The sequence below is a fragment of the Heliangelus exortis genome, chromosome 10, assembly GCF_036169615.1.
Source record: "Heliangelus exortis chromosome 10, bHelExo1.hap1, whole genome shotgun sequence".
Classification (NCBI taxonomy): Eukaryota; Metazoa; Chordata; class Aves; order Apodiformes; family Trochilidae; genus Heliangelus; species Heliangelus exortis.
The window spans coordinates 14,628,360-14,651,983 of NC_092431.1; the positions used below are offsets into that span (position 1 = coordinate 14,628,360).

Sequence of the window (23,624 nt, forward strand, 5' to 3'; positions counted from 1 at the left end):
AATTTACATTCAATACCAGTATCTTAACATTCTGCCACTGTCAAACATGGTGAATAAGATTTGCATTTGTTGAGTAATCTCTTCAGGCTTTCTAGGCAGAAAGGACATTTGTGCCTATTTATGTAATTTATTTGATCACTAATGAGAACTGAAAATTTCTTTAGACTGGTTGAGGATGCACTGATATTCAGTTCCTTCTCTTAAGTGCCATGCTGCTGTGACTACATTTTCCAGGAAGAGTCCCGTCTCCCCTCTTAATTTTGCTAACCAACCTAATGAATTTGAGGGCTTATTTAAATTGCTAAACTCATCAGTGGAATTAGTTGGGAAAGAATTGACTGTTAATTGGAAAATATTTTCAACTTACAGCCCTTACCTTCAAAATTTGGTCTGGGATAAGCCCTTTCTACTCTAAATGCAAGCTCATTTAACAGGACTGGCACCACAAAAGGCTTTAAGCAATGACTACCCAAGTGCTGATGAAAGTTTCTGGCATTCCTGATGACAGTGGCTCAAGCAGGGGAGAGCATGGCCCTGTTTATTCAGGGCATGACACGTAATACTGAATACCCAATACGTAATACATCAGTATAACCTCTGTGTATAAGCAAGACAGAACGTCCTTCCTGTTCTGTGAACTGCAGTTTTTAAGGAGTTCCCAAAGCAGACTACGTGGTAATTCTTGCCAACACAGTTATTTTATGTCTCTGCTGAAGCTGTCAGTCCCCTAGGACAAAACAGGCTGGAACATTGGTGAATCATCAGAAAGATGTTTCTGCTATGACAGTCAAAGAAAAAAATAATAATGGCTTGAGATAAAAATATGATTGTTCAAAAAAATGGCACTCAGGTCACCTCTTCCCCCACTGGCAAACAATAACGATTCATTGGCATAGCTTTAAGATTCATGGTTTTGTGAAACAAGACTCCTGCTTATCCAAATGGCAGCTAATCAAAATGCAAATAAAGATGTGTCTAAAGACAGCTTTGAGCACAGCTCACTTGGGTTATGGTGATTGCTATCTCATGGCAGACGATTTATTTCATACACACTCACTCTAAATTAATATTCCTGATGTTCTCTGCACAGCTCCTTGACATTTATATACAGGCAATTGCATTCATGAGAACAAAGTAAGATAAAATACCAGAAAATAAATGGACATACCAGGAGATTTTCTGGCTTGATGTCTCTGTGCACAATGTTGAGAGCATGAAGGTATTTGAGGGCACTGGCTAGATTGTAGACCATTGCACTCCCATCTCGCTCTGTGTATTTTGTAGAAGAAGTGATAGCATCAAATAGATCTCCTCCCTAAATCAATGGAAAGATAACAGATGGCTACATGAAAAATAATTAGGATGATAACTCATAAAAAAGCTATATAAAATCTTCTTCTGCAAAAGGCATGCTCAAAGGCCTGTTTAACAGTAAAAAAATTATTTTGGGGCAAGGTGATCTTGTCACCAACATAAAACACTGGGACTTGGGTCATCTACATTAGATTTTCAACTGTCCAGGCTCCTGGAGTTTGGGCAAATCATAGCTCCTTTGGCTTGATTTCATTCTAGTGATCTTCCTGCCTTCAATCACCCATTTGTATTACCCATACATACATCCACACAGTTTTCTTTTTCTTCATCTTATCAATGTAATACTTCTGCATAGGAAAAAGGTTATATAAATTAGCCCAATAATAAAAAGCCTAATGTAACAAATATTCAGCAATTGTAATGAACTTCAGACTAAAATTTCTGTAGAAATTGCAGAAATAGGAAATAAATATAACTGTAGAAAACAAACAACCCAAGTGTGATCTTTTCTAACCTAAATGATTCTACCAAGCAGAACCTACAGGTGATTTCTGAACATGCCAGTTGTGCAGTCTCTGATCACAGATGCCTTATTCCTCTTGGAGCATGAAACAACATGTGAGTGAGTTACTGATGCAGCATCTCCAGTCACAGCAACAATTTTTATGTGGGTGTCTCTCTGATGGTTACCCTGGATACATCTGTAGGAGTGATGTGCTTGAGCTGCGGGTGGCATTCCAAGCATTTCAATACATGTTGTAGAGAAGCAGCAATTCAGGAACTACAAGCCAAGATGGTGGCGTAAGAAAATATTACAAAAAAAAACTGTTCCAAAACAAAAAAAGCCTCCACTACACAAAAGTAGCTTCTTGAAAGGAAGAGAAATGGTTTGGCTACAGAAATGATGAATTCTGCAACTACAGACTACCTTTAGAGGTTTCCCAGGCTGTCAATCATTCTAGAGGGGCCTCTTGAATCTAACAATATTTCAGACAGAAATCAAAAGTGATGATGATGATGATGATATAGATTTCTTGTATCTGAAATGCTGATCAAGCTGATGTGCTGTGCTGCCATGTAAGTAAAGAGCCCAGAGAGGAGAGTGCATGACTAAAACTTGAGACACTTTGTGTATTTTGCTTACAAGATGACAGCTAAATGCTTTATACATGTATGAAAGCAGCATCTGCTTCCTGAAGAACTGGAAATAAGGTAAGTGAATGCTTGACGTAGGCAGGTGAGATTTTTTAAAATTTTTCATTTTGCTGTACCATAATTGCTTGAGTTTAAACTATTTGTTGTATCTATTATCTACTAGAATAAATTGATTTTTTAAAAGTTTGTTTCTTTAAGGCAAATCCTTGGATGAAGATATTAGTGAAATAAATGCAGGTGTTCTGTTAGTAGAAGCCTATCACTACCACTGCCACATATTGCAAACATGGTATGAAAACCACTATCCACTCCACCCTGGACTGTGCACATTGCAAAATCATCTCAAATCTGTGTAAATCATCTAGTTACACTGAAGACAAATAAATGGCATTACTATAACTGATTGACAAGAATATCTGCATGATTAAAAATGCAGGTTGCCTCTGAAATCTTACCAGAGTGTGTCTCCCAAGATCTCAGTGCTCCCGGATCTTAGCAGCTTTCACACCAACACAGATTATTTTATGGACAAAAAAAAAGTCTCCTTAATCTTACCTTGACCAATTCCATCACCAGATAGAGTTCTGTTGGGGTGTCCATTTCCTCTATAAGCATAATGATGTTTGGATGCTTCACTTGACGCAGAATGGACACTTCATTTTCAATCAGGTGTTCCTGTCCAAAAAAGAGGATGGAGGTTTATCTGAACAGACATGAAATTGCTAATTTACTTTTCCTTTGAACAGCTGACCACTCAACCACTTAACCAGCAAAAACCACTTTTTGCTGCTGAATTTATATAGTAGAGGGTTATTATCAGATGCTGGGTTTTAACTTGTATTTTAGCTCAACTGCACTTTATTATTGACCAAATATTTGTTATGTGTGTGAAATATGGTCTTCTAAATTAAAGTTGGTCACTGCTGCCTCTGAAAAAAAAACCAAAACCCAACCCAGAACATGATAGCTCTTCTGGAAGTACAGATTTTATTCTTATGTGGGTATTATAAGGTGAAATTACGTTCAGAACTCTCTTGCTCCCAAGCTAGATCACTGTAACCTGCCACCCGCATCAACAGCCAACATGGTTTGGATGCTCTCCAGCCTTCACCTCTCCATTTACTGTAAGTTACTCAAGGACAGATTACTTAAGATTTATTTCCAAGGACTTTATTTTTTTTTCTTAAAATTATAGATTATATAGGGAAAAAAAACCCAGTAAGTGCTTTGGCTATGGATTTCAATTAACTTCATAATCTATGTTCAGATTTACAATCTGCAGAACAGCTTGGTTAAGATGTTGGGGTTCCAAAAGCTTAACAGCACAGAGATTGAGTTTATCTTCCCCTTTCCTATACTTCAGAGGAAGTAATGGGCTTCAAGAACAAATTAGTTTCAGAATGTTTTGTTTTCTACAACAGCTTAGTACTCGGTTAACACTGGAGAGCTAAGAAAATGAAATGCCCCTTCCCTGAGAAAGAATGACTTGCACTTCCCTTCACAACTGCTGGGATACAGATATTGTATTTAGGTTCATTGCAAAATAAGTAACAATTTTAGCACAAAACACTTGTTTCTTTACACTCTGGCAGAGAAGCAATCATGTCACTGACTTCAAATTAATTCATGCTTAATGCATTGATTAGGAGCATGCACTTCATGCATTTGTGAGCAGAGCACTGGCAGTGGATGTGATCCACTGTGCACAGGCAGTGATTTAAGATATTACACTACTCCACCTTCCATTTCCAGGGATATTTGTGGATGCACTGTGTTTTTGCCAAAGCTTGATGTGGCTATGTAACTCAGAAACCACATGCCATGTGTGCATCTCATTTTGTGAGAGTACGGTGCGGCACTTGTGGGTTAAACAGTCACACCTTGAAATTCAGTTTGAAAAAAGCATCAATTGTCATTCTGAACAAACATATGCCTGTCCCAAGCAAAGTGCTCTGGAGGAAAAAAAAACACAACAAACATGAAGCAATTTTGTTAAAACACAAAGCTGAACCTCATCAACAGTGAACAGCCACTGCACACTAAGCCTTAGGGATGGAAAGCTGGACATTCAAGAGTTCAAATAAAAACTAGAATCTTCAAACAGCTCTTTCTACCTAAAGAAGACACAACATTTTAAATTTATTACATCCACTAACTACAACTAAGGCACAATAAATTCACCTGTGCTTTTTTGTTTCACATGACTAAATTGTTAATTGCTTTAAATAAAGGTGAGGCAGAAGTAATACTTATTTAAAATAAACAACAATAATATTTTTAAAGGCTCTGAAATGTTGAGCTGCTCTTTTAATACCTGTCCCCATAATGCTGGTGAACATGTAGTTACTTATTTAAAACCACCCTACTGTTTTTGCTCTATCTTGTTATGTAAAAAAAACTTGTTAACAACATTCCACTAGACAGTGCAAAATAGATTTCAGTCTACATTAGTATGATTTAGTTACAGAGATATTATTGTATAAATTAATATTTAAGCTGCTTGTGAAAAATCCATCAGTGAACTGGATTCAAGTTCTCAGACATTCAAGATAAGTTACTAGAGAGCAGTGAGCAACATACAGGTCATGCAGACTTGGGCCAGATGGGTGTTTTTAAGACAGAGCTTATGTTGGCATGTGAAATGGAGTGAGGAAGAGTAAACTGTAGCAAATGTCATTATTTTCCTTGTTGGAATTTTTCCTGGACAGTTCTGCCACTGCCCTTAAGGGTTCAAACATCTTCTTACCAACAATACTCTGCCTGAACACACACATGCACCTGTATGTAGCTACACACACACAGGTCCTTTCAACAGAGACACAAGTATGCACCCATGGGCTGATTTTTTTTTTGTTTGTTTTCAAGCAGTGGGAATGAAAAATACGTCTGAACTCTGCTTTATAAAATGGATTGCCTAGCTATAGACTGTTCAATTTATGATACCTAAGCATCTGACTCAGACAACTAATAGAAACCATCTCAAGCTGCAAACTGTACACCTCACCCAAAGGTTTTCCTTTGCAGTGAAACACACTGGGTTGCCCTTCCCACAGCAGAAGAAATGGCAACATTTTCATCTCAAAAAGGCAATTATAGCACTTTTTCTTTTCATTATACATTTTTAAGATTTGCCTCTGAATTTTCCCTTAAATAAACCTAGAGGATCTGAGATAAAGAAGGAAGGAACACTCATCTCCTAGCATCTAATACACAATTGAAAACTGCATAGAATCAACATTTCTGTTTGAAATGCTCTGCTTGTAGCAAATCAGCACAAAAGATAATGTATTAGAGTACAGTAATACACAGCTCCTCACCATACAAAGAATCTCATGCTGATTTGCTACATCTTCCTAAAAGGTCACATTCAGCATCTGGACTCTAGGTAATTGACAAAAAGTATACCTTTGAATTAAAACCCTGACTTGGTTGCAAATTTACCTCCATAATCATATCAATGCATTAATTTACATTTAAAAAAATTATATATATGCACCAAACTGTCCATCTTTTCAGTCATGCTTGAGAACAGCATATTACCTAGTCTCAGGTCGACTTTAATCAGAATTTGATTGTTGATGAATATTGTGCCCTCAGTGTTCATTTAGCTAACACTAAAGTATGATCCATTTGATTCCTAAGTTCCTTGAGAGTCTACATTCTTGGCTGTAGGTTGAGGGCTTTTTCCTCCCTTGTTTGAAAATTTGTGTACTTGGGAGGAAGATAAAGGATACATCTGACACTCACAGATGATTGCTTTGATTATGTAATGTTTTTTTGTGCTGAACAGACAATTTAGGATCTTTTTTTGAGCTTGAATTAAAAACAATTTTTTTTTCCAAATCTGCATATAAGCAGAGCACGTACAGGTATAAAAAGATAAAAACAGGAGGCAGAAAGGGGTGGGAATTATATAAATACACATACAGCAGAAAACTTCTCATATTTTAGAGACCATAATCTTTCTAATATATTTTGGACATCTATTAGAATTTTCTTTGTTAGTACAATAAAACAGGTGACAATTTGTTTATATTTTACTCTATAATCTATTAGACTAAGAGTCACCACTTGTATCATTTGTGTCTTGGATACATCATCATCCTGTTGAATAGATATTCTGAAAATAAATCAGAAAAGCCAAACACACCCACCATTTATGACTAATGAGCAGCTGCTAGTGTTGTTTCTGCTACTTTTCTCTTACATGCAAACTGCTGTACACTACCTTTCCACAGCATTTAGCCTTGTCTATGATCTTCAGTGCAAACTCCTTTCCTGTGGATCTAGCAAGAAAAACATGACAACTATTAATTAGAAACTGGCCAACAAATAGTGAAATTCTGTAAAAATATCCATCATTTTAACAGAATACCTTGACCCATGGAGGTTGCTGACACGATATTTACAAAATCGACTTGATTTTGGTCTGTGTTTTTTTCTCAGCAGCAGTTGTGCCAGTGGTTTCCTTGACTACCACAACCTAGATCACTTTGTGTATTAATCCCAGGCTTCAGCTACAATTCATTCTTCTGTGACCTGGCACAACTCTGCTTGTAATGCAACATGCAAAACCTGTCTACAGCCTTCCACTTAGCTTTGTTCAGCTGGCAGGCTTTAAAGATAAAATCATACACATTTATGGGCAAGTGAGCAGAAAAAACACTGATAGCCTACTAGAAAAATTCAATGGGATTCAGAAGAGCTAAAACCCAATAGTTTGTTACAGACTAGTCTAAAATCCCATTGAATTTATTAGGCACCAATTTTAACCTCTTGTATTCCACTCTTTCTTTAAGTACTTATGGAATTTTATAGCAGTCATTTCAAGTCCCATGACATTTAAGAGGGTGGTTATATACAGAGAAAAAGGATTACTGTTTTCAGTAATCTAGCAGAAAGGAGCTCCTGTTTGTCTTTCATCCCTTCAGCAATAAAACTCTCCATTTTTCCAGAAGGGGAGAAAATGAGAGAAAAAACCAACACAAATTTTTTGTTTTTGCCTTAAGGAGGCATTACTAATTGTATCAATGATTAATTTAAGATCTTAAGAAAAATGCCTTAAGACCCTATTGCTGCTATTTTGGGTTATGTCAGTACCTACAAGGTCTAGTGTGCATCAGAACACCACGAGCATGTCTGGTAACCAACACTGGAGGCAGCTAGAAAAGCAAAAGTTGGGCATGTTTTTAAACATCAAAGTTAATTTTCACTGTAGTTTTGACATTCGACATAACTTGTTGAAATTAGTACCTTACAAAAAGGAACTGAATTAATGTCTAATGTTCAATTTATCCATTACTGAAAAAAATACAGCAGAGCATCTCTGCTCTGAAAGTGCAGCAAGGCTGTTGTAGTTACAACCTGATCTGGTCTTTACATAGAAGTGTTAAATAAATGGTATCTGTGAAATGCCATCTTCTGATGTTGTACACCTGGTGGAAAACGTGCTCTGAATGCAGCATGTAATTCAGAATAACAGCTTCTGTGGTTTACTAAATGAAGTGCATTAGCTGAAAGGCTGCAAACAAGCAGATCAGCAAAACCCACTTATGAGACCTTTGGCACTTCTGCTGTGTAGAAAGAGGAGTTAACATTCACACAGCCAATTCATCAACCCACTTCAAATCCCTCATGCAAATGTTCTTTACTATAGTACCTAGGAAAAATTGTGGATATCATCCACATAATTTGTGTGCAAATACCATTGCTTATCATACACCAGGACTGTCTGACAGGTTTCTGATATTCTTGTCCCAAGCTGTCAGTGCCCATCTGGTGACTCAAGTCTTTATATACAGGCATATAGGCATCCTTTACAAAAGAGTCCATTTTACTCATTCTGTAGAACAGCCAGTATAATACAACCCTGGCTTCACAACTAAGGCTTCTAAAGCAGAACACTATTAGAAGTGTAATAATTATTAGGAATTAAAACCCAAACATTTATTGTTAGTATTTCCTCCCTCAACAATTATTTTTGTCTATTTAATTTATATAAAATTAGTTTAATAATGTTTCACTTAATACAAAAAACGGATCATATGCAAACCTAGATTTTTAAGTTTAGTTTTGCCCTTTTTTTTTTTTTTTTTTTTATAACTGGAAGGTTGTTTTTCTAGTCCAGTACCCTCCAGTCCAAAAAGCATAGATGACAGTCACTCAAGTGACTTTTCAGCCTTTCAGCCTTTCTCCCATTTTCAGAAGAACCTGAGTGATTTCCAAAATGCACAATTGATATTCCTGAAAGAAATTAATTGTGTAATTTCATGCTTTTAACCTGTTATCATTCCTGAATGTTGTTCACTTATAGGTAACAAAGGATGCATGGCAGGTTTTGGTGCACAAGGGAAAACACTATCAAGTTCATTTATTTGGTGCTGTGCAAGAACTTTGTGGCTTTAAACCATGGCAGAACCTTTGAGAGACAAGATATGCTGGTGCTTGATGGGATCCACCTGGCCTGATGGGGAAAACACATCTTTGGGTGGAAGCTGGCAGGGCTAATGGAGAGAGCTTTAAACTAGAATCACAGGGGGAAAGGCTCAGCCACAGGACTGCAGTAGGCAAGCCATGGCATCACCTGAGTGTATCAGTGCTGGTGGGAAGAGTTAGGCTGCTCTCAGGGCATGGAGGGCTCAGAAGCATTTCTAGAATGCTTGTACACCAACACATGCAGAATGAGAAACAAACAGGATGAACTAGAAGCATCAACCTGCTTCTCAGAGCTACAACAGCACTTTTGTGGTTGTTTATGGTATTAGTGAGCCCTGGTGGAATGAGTCCCATGGTTGGAGTGCTGGGATGGAGAGCTCAGGAGGGACAGGCAGGGCCGTTGAGGTGGAAGTGTCACACTATACATAAGGGAGGGGTTTGATTGTACAGCCCTAACAGTTTCTGATGATGTGTTTGAGAGCCCCTGGGTAAGGATTAGGGGGATGGAAAACAAAGGAGGTGTTGTAGTGGGTGTCTAACACTGATTACCTACCTAGGAGGTAATCCCTGATGAGTTATACACAGGAGAAATTTCTGGATCAGTAGCCCTTTGCTTTGATCTCAACACACCTTTTCCTAAATTACAGTAACCAACAGGGCTTTATGTAGTAAAATAGACAGCAGTACTAAACATTTTCTTCTCACCGTTCTATGCACTCCTTTACAACAGCAAAATTGCCATCACCGATCACCTTCCCGACTTTGTATTTCTCAAGAATGGTGGATGACCCTGAGCACTTGTTTCCATTCACACCTGCAAAAAGGTAAGGTCAACAATGTAAGCTGAAGTGTCAGCAGGATGTAATATATTCCCAGTGGGTTCCACAGATACAGAACAGTCACAAATGCAAAACAAAACTTAAAAGCAAGCTCTTTTCTTCCCTGCTAATTCCCTTGTTTTTATCTCAAGCATAAGAAAGAACAAGATAAACTAATTAGAGTTGTTTCACCCTTTAGCATTCAAATCAAATAATCAAATATTACTGTGCTTTTGTGCAGACATTCTGGAAGTAATGAATGCAGTTAGAAGTTCTTGGTCTAAATATTTTCTGAAACCAAAGTACTTTTTTGAAGTATCTTTTTGCATGCTCAAATCAAAAATGCAAGGAAGATTCATCTACAATGCATGTAAAGGAACCAAATGTTTTATCTGCTGAATTCCTTCAGGCTTCCTTAGCTGCTGGTGGTACATACAAAATGCAAATAAATTTGCTAGCTTGTGCTGGTTTTGGCTGGGCCAGACAATTTTCTGGTTTTGGATTCATGCTGCAAGCTGTACAGCTGATAGCACAGGGATGTTCCAGCTATTGCTGAGCAGTGCTTACAGAGTCCAGGCCTTTTCTCCTTCTCACACCACCACACAAGCACATAGCCTAGGGGTGCACAAGAAGCTGGGAGAGGACCCCAACTGACCAAAGGGATATTCCACAGCATATGATGTCAGGTTCAGCATATAAAGCTGGGGGGAGTTGTCCAGGTGGCAGTAATTTGCTGCTCAGGGACAGGCTGGGAAGGGAGAGTTGTGTGGTGGTTAGTTGGCCGCTGGGTTAAACCAGCTTAAAATTGCTACTTATTTCAGTATTTTGAAATAAATAAATAAACAAAATCAAACAAAAAAATCCAACAAAACAACAACACTGCATTAAAGAGATGAGGAATGAAAGGTTAAATGTAGCTCAGATGACTTCATGGGCTAGTAGTTCTACATAAAGTACAATGTGCTGTTTTGAGAGGGCTCCACTTTCCACTTTCAATCCGGCCCCAAACACACTCCTGGTGATACCCTGCTGGTCATGTAGAAATCACTCAAATTCCTAATAGTCATTTATTGAAGAGCAGGGTCCAACAATATGCTATCACTTGAGAGAAAAAAGAACAAAATTTGTTTCCTAGCTTGATGTATGAAATATGATAAATTTTCCATGATAGGTTCTCAACAACGTTAACAAACATCTCAGAACAAAAAACAGCTTGGATCCATCAGAAACCACCTCAAAATGCTAAACCATCTCTCACCTACAAGAAAACTTTTTGCAAGGATTTTTTGCTAGCAATTATTTGTGTCCTACCTTCAGGACTGGGGCAACGGAGTGATTCAGATACACCATTCACATTGGAAGAAGATCCACCATGAGGAGAAATCTATGAAGTACATAAAAACTTATTATTTCTGATGTTAAGGTAATCAATCACAAGGAGGCTGGCACCAGCCAGCAAAGGTAAGAAAAAATTCTCCCTAAGAACACCTATACAGAATCAGTTTACTTTTCTACTCCCATTTTTATTCTTGTCTTCTAACATCATTATAATACTTCATCACTTGCACAGATTTAAGATTCAGCCTTGATACTCCTCTCTTTTAGATAAGTAGTTGAACAGATTTCATCAGCACAGAAAATTCCCTCCAGCTGCACCAAGTTCCACCTAAAGACCACAGAGCCAGGGTGAGTTGGGGCAACATTCACTCCTCCTTCTATACAAGATCATTACAACACTGCACACATTTTCATGTCAGCCAGAGACAGCAAATTCCAGACAACTATTCAGTGGCCAGAGCAGCAAGTACATGCTCTGGTGTACAACACGACTTCATAGCTGAGGTTTCCCTTCCTGAACTCCATCAAAATATCCTCTCTTTAGATTAGCACCACACCATGCTAGGACAGCAACACAGAAATGACTGCATGGCCTCATTGGTTTTCATTTAAGGAAGAGAATTTTGTCATAGGTGATGTGTCTACAATAATCAGACCTGCTTAGTAATGTAGCCATCTATATTTTAGGCTATTATGGATGTGGAGATTTATGACATCTACAAGCATTTCAAGTTAAGTGTCTGACATGCATCCAGACAGGTCCAGTTTTACTTAACCATGACACTCTAAAAAACAAATATCTAAATCATTTTGAAGGGTGAAGGCTGAAGAAAACTATTTTTGCTGCACTAACAACTTAATTGCTATTCAAGCTCAATCTTCACAATTCTAAAGCCATCAAATTTCTATTCTACTCTGCCATACTGTCCAGAGACATACACAACAATAAATTTTGACTTCAAAATGGGGGAGAGGAATGACTGCCATAAATAGTAAAATTTACTGGATGTGTTTGGTGTACCATTGGTTCTCTCATTCCAGTTAAGTATTGGGATGCTCTATGAAATAAAAAAATATATTTTAATAAGATCATTCCCCCACCTCTATGTAACATTTCTTGCTGTTCTGTGATGTTCCACATCTTGTTTCCTCCATGGGCTATTGCAGTGGTTCTCACCACTCACCATGTAAAGGATTAAAATGCTTCTCTGCCTGAAGCTCAGTGTCTGTAGAAATGGCTTTGTATGACAGCAGGAATGCAAATGCAGCACTTTCCACTTTAGCTGACATTGTCTGGTTACACTGCTGAATATTTTAAATCATTAACACTATTGTCAATGAAAGAACTGGACTGACAGATAGGGATATTGTCTACAGGCTCATGAAATGCTAATGAATGCTTAAGTTTCTAATAGCAGCTGAGCTGCCAAATCAGCTGAAGTTACAGTAACCAGAAGCTGTACAACTTAATTTTGCAGAGCCTCTAAAACAGTGATGTTTACCAGCATTTGGCACAGAAATAGCCCAAACCAGCAACCAGTCAGCTATTACTCTGCTCCTTGCTAAGAACTTAAAACCAGGCTATATTAATGCTGCTGTCTTTTTGAGTTATCTATTATTAACCAGGATTAGGAACAAGGACATTTGGGTTAAATGACTTTCGTGCAAAACCGTGAGTCAGTCTCTTCAGCAGTCTGTCACATTTTCTTTAAGCATAAAGTGAAGGTAACAGAACATATCACTGCAAAGTATTAGTCATCAGCCAAAAATATTAGTAATCTATTTTAGGTTTTCAGTGAGTGACAATACATGGGAATATTTAGCCCACGCTTCCAACTTTCTTTGTCCTTGTAATCGGGTCAGAGCACAACTGGGCACATTCCTGCTTCCTGCAGCATTTACATGAAGTAAGCAAACAGCAACAAAAAAAAAAATCTAAAAGGAATATGAAAAGAAAAAAACAAAACAAAACAACCTAGTATTGTGCCTGCGGTGATAGGTCAGAATTTGAAATGGCAGGTTTAACCTTAGCTTTGCCACTAATTTGCCTCATGGCTCTAGACACGAGCCTGAACTCACTCTACAAGAGAGACTGCCTGTAATTTGTGTCTGGTAGGTCTGTGCCTCAGTTCCTCAGCAGCAAAATCAGTCCAGCCTTTTCCAGTCTTTCTGTACTGTGTCAGAGCACATAAATAGTAGAAATAAACTCTGAAGATGTCTGTGAGGTCCTAGACCAGCCAGAAAAGGTGGGAAGGAAGTAGGGATTGCCAGAAAGTGACACAGAATAAAGTGATTTTTATTATTACAGTGATTTAATAATCCATATAACTACCCAGTGACATGCAATATTTAGAATATCTGGAACTGCTGGTATCCCAACAGCTGCAGGTATTCTGAAGGTGAAGTAAAGCTTTTGGACATTGACTGGTTCAGCAGCCAATCCTGGAGCAGCAAGAAGAGAGAAAGATAGGTGTTGCTTTGACACTAGACTAGTGAATATGGATGGCATGTACCATCAAACCTCAGGTTAGGTTTTTCAGCAATTCCCCCTCCTATATTCTAGTCCACACAGCACCATTGCTCTCTTCAAACACTGGCAAGGAACATCTTACACCCACTGTCACTGCTGTTGCATTTAAAAATCATGCAATACAGAATATAACAATTATTGCTTTTACTTCCCTAAAATTGTCTCCCAGCAGGTAATCTGTGTTTCAACAGTAAGACCAGAGGCAAGTGAGTGATACAACACAGCTGATAGAGATACTGGGAGCATCTGGTGAACACAGAGAGCCATCAAAAGGAGCAGTTTATCATTTCATGGGGTAATTAAATCTGTTGTATAAAGTTTCAAAAGGTAATTTTTTACCTTCTTCAGCTCAGTAGCTAAAGAAAAAAACCAAAAAACAAACAACCCTGCCCCACTGCTTTGTCTTTTTTACATGCTGAACCATCTTCTGTGGAATAACCATTTTTCCAGGTTCACAAATATATCTAAGTATATTTCTCTGGTTTATACTCTTTTATACAGACTGACTGGCACTGAGCTGGTTTTGTAAGAAACTCATTAGATCTGTCACATCCCTAAGTTTAACAAACCTACTTTAGCACCTGATGTGCTTATTACACCTCAGCACAACAACTAAGAAACAGGTATTTAGCTTTCTTCCTTCCACCCCTGCTAGTATCCAGCCCATTAAAAACTGTTTTATACTTTGCACTGCAGACTTCTTTTTTACTGCCTGAAGTATCCAATGTCTGATGTGCCAGACAGCTGCACCCTGATGAATACTGGTATCAGGTTTTCTACTTTTAAAATAAGAAAAAAAGAAGAAAGAGGGGGAAAAAAAAACAAACCACAAACAAAAAAACAAACAAAAAACCCACAAAACCCAAAACCAACCAAACAAAAAAACCCCCACAAGCCTTTAAACATCAGAGTCCAAGAGCATGAACTGAAACCAGTATGCAAATTTATGATGATATATAAGCAGCAGGGAGGGACTGGCCCAAGAGTCCCTTAAAACCTCCTTCAGAGCCTTAGTCAGTGATTTGGGAATGAAAAGGCAGCAGCTTCACAGTCGTTTTAATCAAGCTACATCTTGATTTGCTACAGTGTAGCAAAGATTTTTCATAAATCTTTAGAGTAAAAATGCTAACATACACTTGGAAAATAGAAACATAGTGCATCTATTTAAAATAGAAATATGCAGGGACATAAAGCAATCCCAGATAACTACACATTTGGTGGGATTTTTTATTTTTTTGTCTCATGAGACTGTGAGGATGAATCTACAGATATAATCCCATATTCTCCTGAACTGGAATGGTACCTTGGTTTTTGCAGAATCACAGAATGTCAGGGGTTGGAAGAGACCCATGAAGATCATCAGGTCCAACCTCCCTGCCAGAAAAGGAACAAAACTAGGGCAAACTTTTTTTAGAAACCAAAACTTTCAAATTTTGCACTCAGGATTGGTTCAAAATTAAAAACTTTAATAAGAATACATAGCAGCATGGTATTGGGTGCGTGGTATCCATATTTGTCACTTACTGAAATGAAGGCATTTATTTGGGTTTCTGGGAAAATTCTGTAGTGGTCACTATTCTGAAGCTGTTGCATAAAACCCTTGCTTCAATATAATCTGAGACTCCAGTACAACTTTTTTGAACAATTTTGCATGACTGAGATGTTGGATAGCCAGGCAGCATACTGTATGTACTAGAAGCACTATCTACTGGAAGAGCTAAGGACAGAAGAAAAAAAACCACTCTTCTTAAAGATAAGATGTTCACAAGGAGTGTTTCCTGCAAGGCGCTTTCTCTGCCTGAGCATCCCACTTCTGCTTATAAAGTGTTGTGAAGCAGAAAGAATCCGTGGCAACTGAAGAGGCATCACTTTAAAGAAAAAGTGGCTTTCAGAGATGTAAGAATCATAAAAATTGCTTTGCAATCAGTATTTTTTGCAAGTTTACTGCCTTCATAACTAACTTGATCTCTACACTGACTGCCAAAGTTCAATATGTAGTCAAGTATTTTATTTTGCTCTGGCTTTCCAAATGACAGAGTTTTTAAAGTAGCTGATCAGCTGTACAGCTGATCCAATGCTCTGCTCTTTATGGGAAACAGCAACATCAACCCTGATTTGTTCCCTTTTCCAAATGTCCCAATCCCATATAAAACTGTTACTAAAAATGAACATTTTGTTTCTACAAAAATGAACATACACAACTTCTACAGAACACATGAGCAAAAATACTGCATTTCCAAAGACAGAAAACTCAGACAATACATTTAATTCTTCCACTCTCTACCCTGGTATTTATTTCTACATCTTAATTCAGTTATAGCACATCTTTAAATAATTGCAGGAAGCCAGACTGCTTGTCTGTGCAGCACTGCAGTCTTAGCAATAAGGAATTTTTTAGAATAAGGAATATTTTACAGTCAGGAGAAGCAGAAATCTCAAAATAACAGATTTGGCCCCTGTTTTCCCTCTGTTTCGCTCATCACACTGATCCTACAAAAATAATAATAATGTATTTCTTAAAAAGAATCTGGTTTTGCATAAAAGCATGCCCCCCTATTACTGGTTTTATGTTGATACTTCACCAAAACAGTCATCACTACTACAATACAATCAAAAACAAAGGTCACTGCCCTTGATCCTTTTGGAATTTATCCTGAGATTCACAAAGTAACTTTCCCTATCTTTAGTCTCGAGAGCACAGCTGGGATACTCCGGATGAGCAGACACATCCTCAGGGGATAAAGCAAGAGGAACTCACTGCTTTGGTAAAACTTCAGGTCTGAGATGGTTAATTTGTTTTTGCTGGTTTCTTTGGTTGTATTATTTGACACAAAAAATTATTTGACACAAAAAACCCTTTAGTATTCAGAATCAATTACATTGCAAAATGAAAAAGTACAACAGTCTTACTTCAGAGAAATTGACAGTGAAGGGGAAGAGGGCATGTCCACTTTACTGAAAATGGCTTATTAGACTCAGAATTATCTCTATTTTAATAGAGCTTTAATCAGCTAAAACCAGAGAGGCCAGCTTGAGGAAAAAAAAGGAACCAAATTATCTGGTTTCTAAACTTGAAATTTCATTAAAGAAAGACAAAAGAGCTTTTGTTAAGTATAGTGCAAACCAGCTAAGAGCCTCAAGTCCAATGATTTTGGTGTCCTCTACTGTAAGTTGTACAGCAGAGCTGTCCAGACAAATTTTAAGACACACAGTTCCACTTTTCAATGTCAGAACTATTACAGCTCTTCAAAATGCTTTCTAGGACAAGGGCCACTCTATGTTGCTTCAGACAAAGAGAAGCTCTGGGACAGTAAGCTCAGCAACACAAAGACAGAGATCAACACTAAATTCTCTCTATGAACTCACTAACTAAGAGTGGATTGGAATTAAACAAAAAAATAGCAAATTTTCTCAGATTTGCCACAGAAACCTGGCAGAAACCAGGGCCATACTTTTGCAAAACAGACAAAGGCTTGGTACCAATTAGCACGCCAAACCCAAAATCTAAATACTATTCAAAACACGTCCTTTAGCCCATTTCTTAATTGAGAAAAGTTTTCCACAGAATTATGCAGCCTTTTCAAAACTGTTGTGTTCACCAATAGGAGCTATTACTTGATCAGAATAATCAGTGTGAAACATTGAGTGTACTTCCAGAAAGGCTGCAATTGATGATTTAATAAGAAAATTCTCCTTGAAAAGACAGTTGCACAGATGAAGCAAGAAAATGCTCAGCTGTGTTCCAGACTATTCCTTTTGTTTTACCAAGCAAAATGTGCAGAGTAGCCTCTAAAAATTGTAAATCCTTTTTTCAGGAGAGGAAGAGAATTCTCTTGGTGCCACACAGAGAAAAATCCGCCAGACATAAAGCTCCTCCCAAAGGAGCCCCTCACAAGCTTTCAGGGAGGAGACAGCATTCAGAGGACGAAATTATGAGCCACAGAGGAGTGTAATTCAGATTAAATTCTGGGCAATGCTACAAGATTGTAAGATATCCAAAGAGGATATTACATTTGAATAGGCCAAGGGAATATAAAATACTTGAGGGGGTTCTGCAATCCATGAAACAATGCAAAATTTGGAGGGCAGCTTCAAGGTGCCATCACCTTTTGCCTTTCCTAAGCTTCAAGTTCCATCCTGCCAACCAAAGACAAAATATAAAAACCTTACTTCAGATCACTTCTCCACGTCAACTGAAAAATTCATACTAACAAGGCTACTCTATAACTTTTTGTTGCTTTTTTCTTCTTCAGCACCAATGTCATATGTCGTCAAAGGAATAATGGAATTTAAGATTTTTAATGGTTCTTGTACTTACCTTGAGTCCACGAAAGCTGCCTGGGCTTGTTGGTGAAGAACTGGAGGACTTTGTAGACTTTGGGGTGGATAACTGACTACTTGGAGTTCCATTTACTGGCCAAAGTAATAAAAGCAAACAAATGAAAGAAATTATTAATAAAAGTAAAAAACCCTAACTTGCTTCTAAACATACAATACCTCTCTGACAAATTATCACTCAAGTCAAAGACCAAAAAGACTTAGCTTTAGGAATAAACTACTCAATATCCACACAACAGCACCTCCAAAAACTCTTGTGACTGGATATGGGACCAAGAAGATACACAAATATTCACTGTCATTCTAGAGATTAAAAAGGTCTATTCTGTTCTTTGCCAGTGCAAGAGATTTTGGCAAAGAATAGCCATGACCTTTTTAAATTCTCTGATTTATTATGCTATCACAGTGAAATATGGAGAAAGCTTTCATGAAGACATTTAACCTTCCATCTCTTATTTTTGGATGAACACCTTACTTTCTAGGTAGAATATTTCTCAGAAGTGCTTCTCTTCTCCACAGTTCTTCTCTTCTGTTCTTTTAAGTAGCACATATTAGACTACGGTTCTTTAGTATAGTGTAATACTGAGAACTGAAAAACCTATGAATACCTTTTAAATTGTTAGTGTCTAGTATGGTCCAAAGTAAAAACTTCTTTGCTAATCAAAATGTATGTCTGAGAGATACTTTCATTTTTGAACTGCAAGTTTAAGAGGGCTCTCACTGTTTAAGAACTTTAGACTAAAGTTAACAGAAGAAAAAGGAAGGAAAGAAACTGCAAATCAACTGCAAAATTGACACGTTTTAGCACTGCTTTTTTCAGCAGCTCTTACCTTGCCTTTGTGTGTTGGCTGACAATTTATTATAACCTGCTTTAGAATACACATAGAAATGTATTGTGCCAGAGAATGCTCCTCTAATTGCAGTCAAATTATACCTTTACAAATTTAACTTTGACACCATTAGCAGATGTCCAGCAGCAATAAAGCATCACTTGTATTATTTCACTGGAATTACCCACTTCAACAAGAAACCTGCACCCATTATGTCAGTGGTTCACCATATGCAAAACGTGTGTTTCAAGCTAGAAAATATTCACAAATCCAGCCAAAGGAATACAGGCAAATGGAGAGGGAGGAGACACACTAGTGAGACACAGACATAAGAGCAATGGCTCACCTGGGGATTTAGCTGAAGAATGAGCACTGGAGTAGTGGCCACCCCTCTTTACTGTACTCATGTATTTGACACAAAGGAAAAAGACATTAAGGAAAGAAGTTATTGCACAGCTCTGACCATGCATGAAAGGAAGAAGGGTAAATAAAGGTAAGTGAAGACTTTGTGAGAACAAAGGGCGAGTAAATGGATGTACCTGACATTTTGGATACAAAGGGGTGTCCAGGTAGAAACAAGTCAGAAAATGACTGCACTGATTTCTAAGAACCTTCCACAAATTCACTCTTAATAGATACCCCATGTGATCTCATTTGAGTTCACAGGATTGCATGAAATGTAGATCAGTTGTGAAACCTGCCCTTCATACTACATTTTTCTTTTTTGTTTATGTGATCCTTCTTTGAAGCTTTTCAGTTAAATATTCAACCTTTATAAACAGATGATAAATATACCACTTTGCAATAACCCAAACATGTACGTTTACTTTAACCAGCAGCAATTATGCAAAACAAATATTGATGTGGAAATGAGAATATAGAACATGTTGCAATTTTGATAACAGACACAGGAGCTTACATGCATAGCAATATTCAAAACAGAGCATCATACATTTACATATTCAGTGATCTGATTTCAGGGCTACTTCTCCAGGTCTGAGGTAAAAAAATAAATAAATAAGTTTTACTGTATTTCAACATCAAATGGAGAGGTAAAAAAAAACAAAACAAAACCAAAAACCTAAAACATAACAGGTCCCTCCCTTTTATTTATTTACATAAAAGACTCAATGGTTGCAACATATGGTGTTCAGCCAAACGGCTGGCAAAAACACAAAGTAAGCCTTTCTTTGAAAGTACAGGAAGCACAAAAAGGAAAAAATAGTTCTGTTAATGGACAATAACATTCCAAAACGTCTCCTAAAATTACATGAAAAAGCAAAGTCTTGTATTTCTAAAAATATTTGGCTTATATAGAAATCTTTCACATTCCAAACACTTGAGGGTATACTGTAGTTCAACAAACATGAAAGAAACCACATAATCATCCTGCAGCTAACAGTCCTCAAGAAAATCAAGTGCCATGCTGAAAACACACCCCAAGTGTATAATTAGCTCAAATTATTTCAGTAATTATAAACTGAAACTTTTTTGTGGCTGTTAATTTATAGAAATTAACAAAGAAACCACATTTCTTCTCAGGATTAAAAAACAAGCAAACAAGCAAATTTATTATAAATCAGTATTAGATCTATGAGACAAATTGAAAAAATATTTTTTCCCTCAGGAAACAAAGCACAGCACCTGCACTTCAGACAGAGCCCAACAGTTTTCTCACCCCATTAAACAAATTAAAACATTCATGTATGTTACATGTTCTGCTCTTTCCTAAGGAGTAGTACCTGAGGCAGGTGATTTGCTTCGACGTGAAGGTCCTGGACTTTTGGACCCCGAGTGCCTCATGGCAGACGATCGGGAGTAAGAGGACTTCATAACCCGGCATTCTGCAGAGCAAGCAGACAGTTCTGACAACAGCTCAGTGCACAGGCTTCCTCCAAACACTACTGGTGGCTGTTTATTACCCAGAAAATGAACATCAGTATTTTTGACACATGCTGCCCAACTGAATGGAACAAATCTATCAGCTTAACCTACCTACCATACACACAGATTTGAGCTACTCAGAAACTGTATGTAACATTCTGCATGTAATATTTCTGAATTCCTTGAAGATGGATTATTATTATTATTAATTTTTTAACTACACACAGCTGGAAGAAGTCAGGTGATACCAAGGTTGTTCTGATAATCCAGTAATTCTGCAAACTGGAATGGCAGCTTCATACAGGACAACTGCAGAGCAAGCCTCTTTTACCTTCTTTTGAAAGAAACTGACGTTGTGACCAATTTTTAAATAGGTAAAAAAAGTTAATAGCTTCCAAAAGGCTGAGACAACAGATGACTGCCATTTACCATCAGCTATAGATGATTAAATAAAGGACAATCTAAATAGGAAAGGAATCAATGGGCATACATGCATTGACATTTTGGAAACATTTTAATCCCTATAGCTGGCATCCACTGCAAATCACTCCCAGGAGAATTGCATAAATTTGGCTCCTAATTTTGTCCCTGTTATTCATCACTACAATGTCAATGCCACACTATAATGCCATGTCACCCTCAAAAATAGTAAGTAGAGCTGCATGCTCTGCCAGCTAAGGTATGTTCCACCCCATACCTGATCTGCTTTCCTCCATTAAGACCTCAAGAGTTATTAGAGGAAGGAGGGACCACCAAAGCTGAAGAGACAAAAGGAGGAAAAAAATCTCCCCTCCATTGCTAGGTTCTCAGAAAGGAAATGAGACAAACTGGCCTGTGCCTGTCGTAATGTAAAAAGCAAATTTATGGCCTTAAAAACTGCAAGGGAAATTATGATTTTGCCCAGACTGGGATTTGCAGTGTGAGTTAGTGCAAGCATGCTCTTCCATTCCTGCCTAAGAATAAAATTGTACCTTAACTAGCCTAAAACTATGTTAAAAAAATACCCTCCTTTTCAGCTCCACTCTTGCTGAATCAACTCATTCCTGCAGTTTTGGGAAAGTGTTGTGGAAATAACAACAGAATGGGAGCCAGCTGAATCATCCACCAGTTTAAATGTATAGATATATACCTACACTTCTCAGAGTAACTGAAGTTTTTATAATGAAATTATGGAATTTGTAAAACCTGGAAAAACAGCAGGTGCTTTTGCTTTCAGCTACCTGAGATGTGATTTTTCAAAAACCTGATGAAGAATGCAACATGGAAATCATCTTATAGCCACAGATGTAAAAATTTAACATTTTTAACATATTCTAGAGCCATTAGATGCACAACTGAGCATTTAAAAATTCAGTGTTTTTTTTCCCATTCATTTTAGGAACAGGGTCAGTTATCTGAGAAAATAGATCAGGTTTATTAGTGCATTTCAACACACTTGCACAGTCCAAATGATTGTTTGGAAAAACTTTTTAATTCATAGGAAAATATATTGACATTTGATATTAACATTAGGATGGACTGCCCAGGGAAGTGGTGGGGTCACTGTTCCTGGAGGTGTTGATGGAAAGGCTGGATGCACTTAGTGCCATGGTCTAGCCAGTGTGGTGGTGTCAGGTCATAGGCTGGGCTTGATGATTCTTTCCAGCCTGAAGAATTCTGTGATTCTGTGATATTCCCATGTATATTTTCCTAAATCACATAACTCTAGAGGACTGAAAGTGACAGAGAGACGGAGAGGTGGGCCCAGGTGAACCTCATGAGGTTCAACAAGACCAAGAGCAGGGTCCTTCACCCAAGTCAGAACAATTCACACTATCAGTACAGGCTTAGGGATGAGTTTTTAGAAAGCAACCCTGCAGAAGAGGACCTGGGGCTGATGGTGGAGGAAAAGCTGGACATGAGCCAACAGTGTGTGTTTGCAGCCCAGAAGGCCAATGGCATCCTGGGTGGTATCAAAGGAAGCCTGGCCAGCAGATGGAGAGAGGTGATTCTGCCTCTTTGCTGCATCCTGCTCTGGAGCCCTCAGTACAGGAAGGACATGGACCTGATGGAGAGGGTCCAGAGGAGGCCCATGGAAATGATCAGGGGACTGGAGCACCTCTCTTGTGAAGCCAGGCTGAGGGAGCTGGGGTTGTTCAGCCTGGAGAAGAGAAGGCTCCAGGAGACCTAATAGTGACCTTCCAGTACCTGAAGGGGCTACAGGAAGGCTGGAGATGGACTGTGTGCAAGGGCCTGGAGGGACAGGATGAGGGGCAATGGTTTTAAATCAGAAGAGTAGATTTATACTGGATGTTAGGAACAAGTTCTTTACCATGAGGGCAGTGGAACAATGGCAGAGGTTGCCCAGGGAGGTGGTTGAGGCCTCATCCCTGGAGATATTCAAGGTGAGGCTTGAGGAGGCTTTGAGCAACCTGATCTAGTTGAGGGTGTCCCTGCTGACTGCATTGGGCTGGAATAGATGAGCTTTAGAGGTCACTTCCAACCCAAATTATTCTATGATGCTGTGATTCTATTGAACAGGGGGAAGGTAGAGGGGGGGAAGGGAAGAGTTCTGAATGAAGCTGTGTTCCAGCAGTTACAGGATGTCCTGTCTTACCACTGTGATCCAACACAAAGTCATCCTGAGCATAGCGGTATTTCTCAGGTCCGCATGCAATGAAGACATCATCATCTCCAAAGAAGTCCTGCAAGCATGTCACCTTCAAAGGAAAACACACAAATCAAAATAAACAAATGCAGTGCTTTGAAATACAATCTTCAGTTGGTCAGCAACACTTAGTATGTTTTGGTTTCCTTTTCAGAGATACCATCATGTTCTTTTACAATGTCAGAAACACCCCAGCTCTCAAGAACTTCAGTTGTCCCAGCAGTGACAGGGCTCAAGAATGTAAAACATAGCTGCCCCTCACCTAAGAAACCAACTTGTTTTACATTTAGCACCTGATTTTCGCCTGTAACTACGCAGACATGCTGATGACTTTC

The 23,624-nt window shown here is 38.2% G+C and overlaps 1 protein-coding gene across 7 annotated transcripts in view; it reads right to left on the reverse strand.

Annotated features, from left to right (window-relative positions):
• The window catches only part of DCLK2 (doublecortin like kinase 2), a 71,396-nt gene that overhangs the window by 13,244 nt on the left and 34,528 nt on the right, over positions 1 to 23,624 (reverse strand). For 3 of the 7 annotated variants that reach the window (XR_011727772.1, XM_071753679.1, XM_071753682.1), the window contains exons 3-11: positions 23,239 to 23,341; positions 20,501 to 20,602; positions 19,105 to 19,155; positions 17,909 to 18,003; positions 11,034 to 11,106; positions 9,610 to 9,718; positions 6,698 to 6,755; positions 3,025 to 3,144; positions 1,169 to 1,315 (exon numbers count right to left, since the gene is read on the reverse strand). Coding sequence is in view for 5 of the 7 variants with exons in the window: in XM_071753679.1 (XP_071609780.1) it covers positions 1,169 to 1,315; positions 3,025 to 3,144; positions 6,698 to 6,755; positions 9,610 to 9,718; positions 11,034 to 11,106; positions 17,909 to 18,003; positions 19,105 to 19,155; positions 20,501 to 20,602; positions 23,239 to 23,341 (858 nt within the window). In the remaining 2 variants the exon portion in view is untranslated. Of the gene's footprint in view, positions 1 to 648; positions 779 to 1,168; positions 1,316 to 3,024; positions 3,145 to 6,623; positions 6,756 to 9,609; positions 9,719 to 11,033; positions 11,107 to 17,908; positions 18,004 to 19,104; positions 19,156 to 20,500; positions 20,603 to 23,238; positions 23,342 to 23,624 lie in introns of those variants that run through there. The other 4 variants (XR_011727773.1, XM_071753680.1, XM_071753683.1 and 1 more) reach the window with 3 other exon arrangements.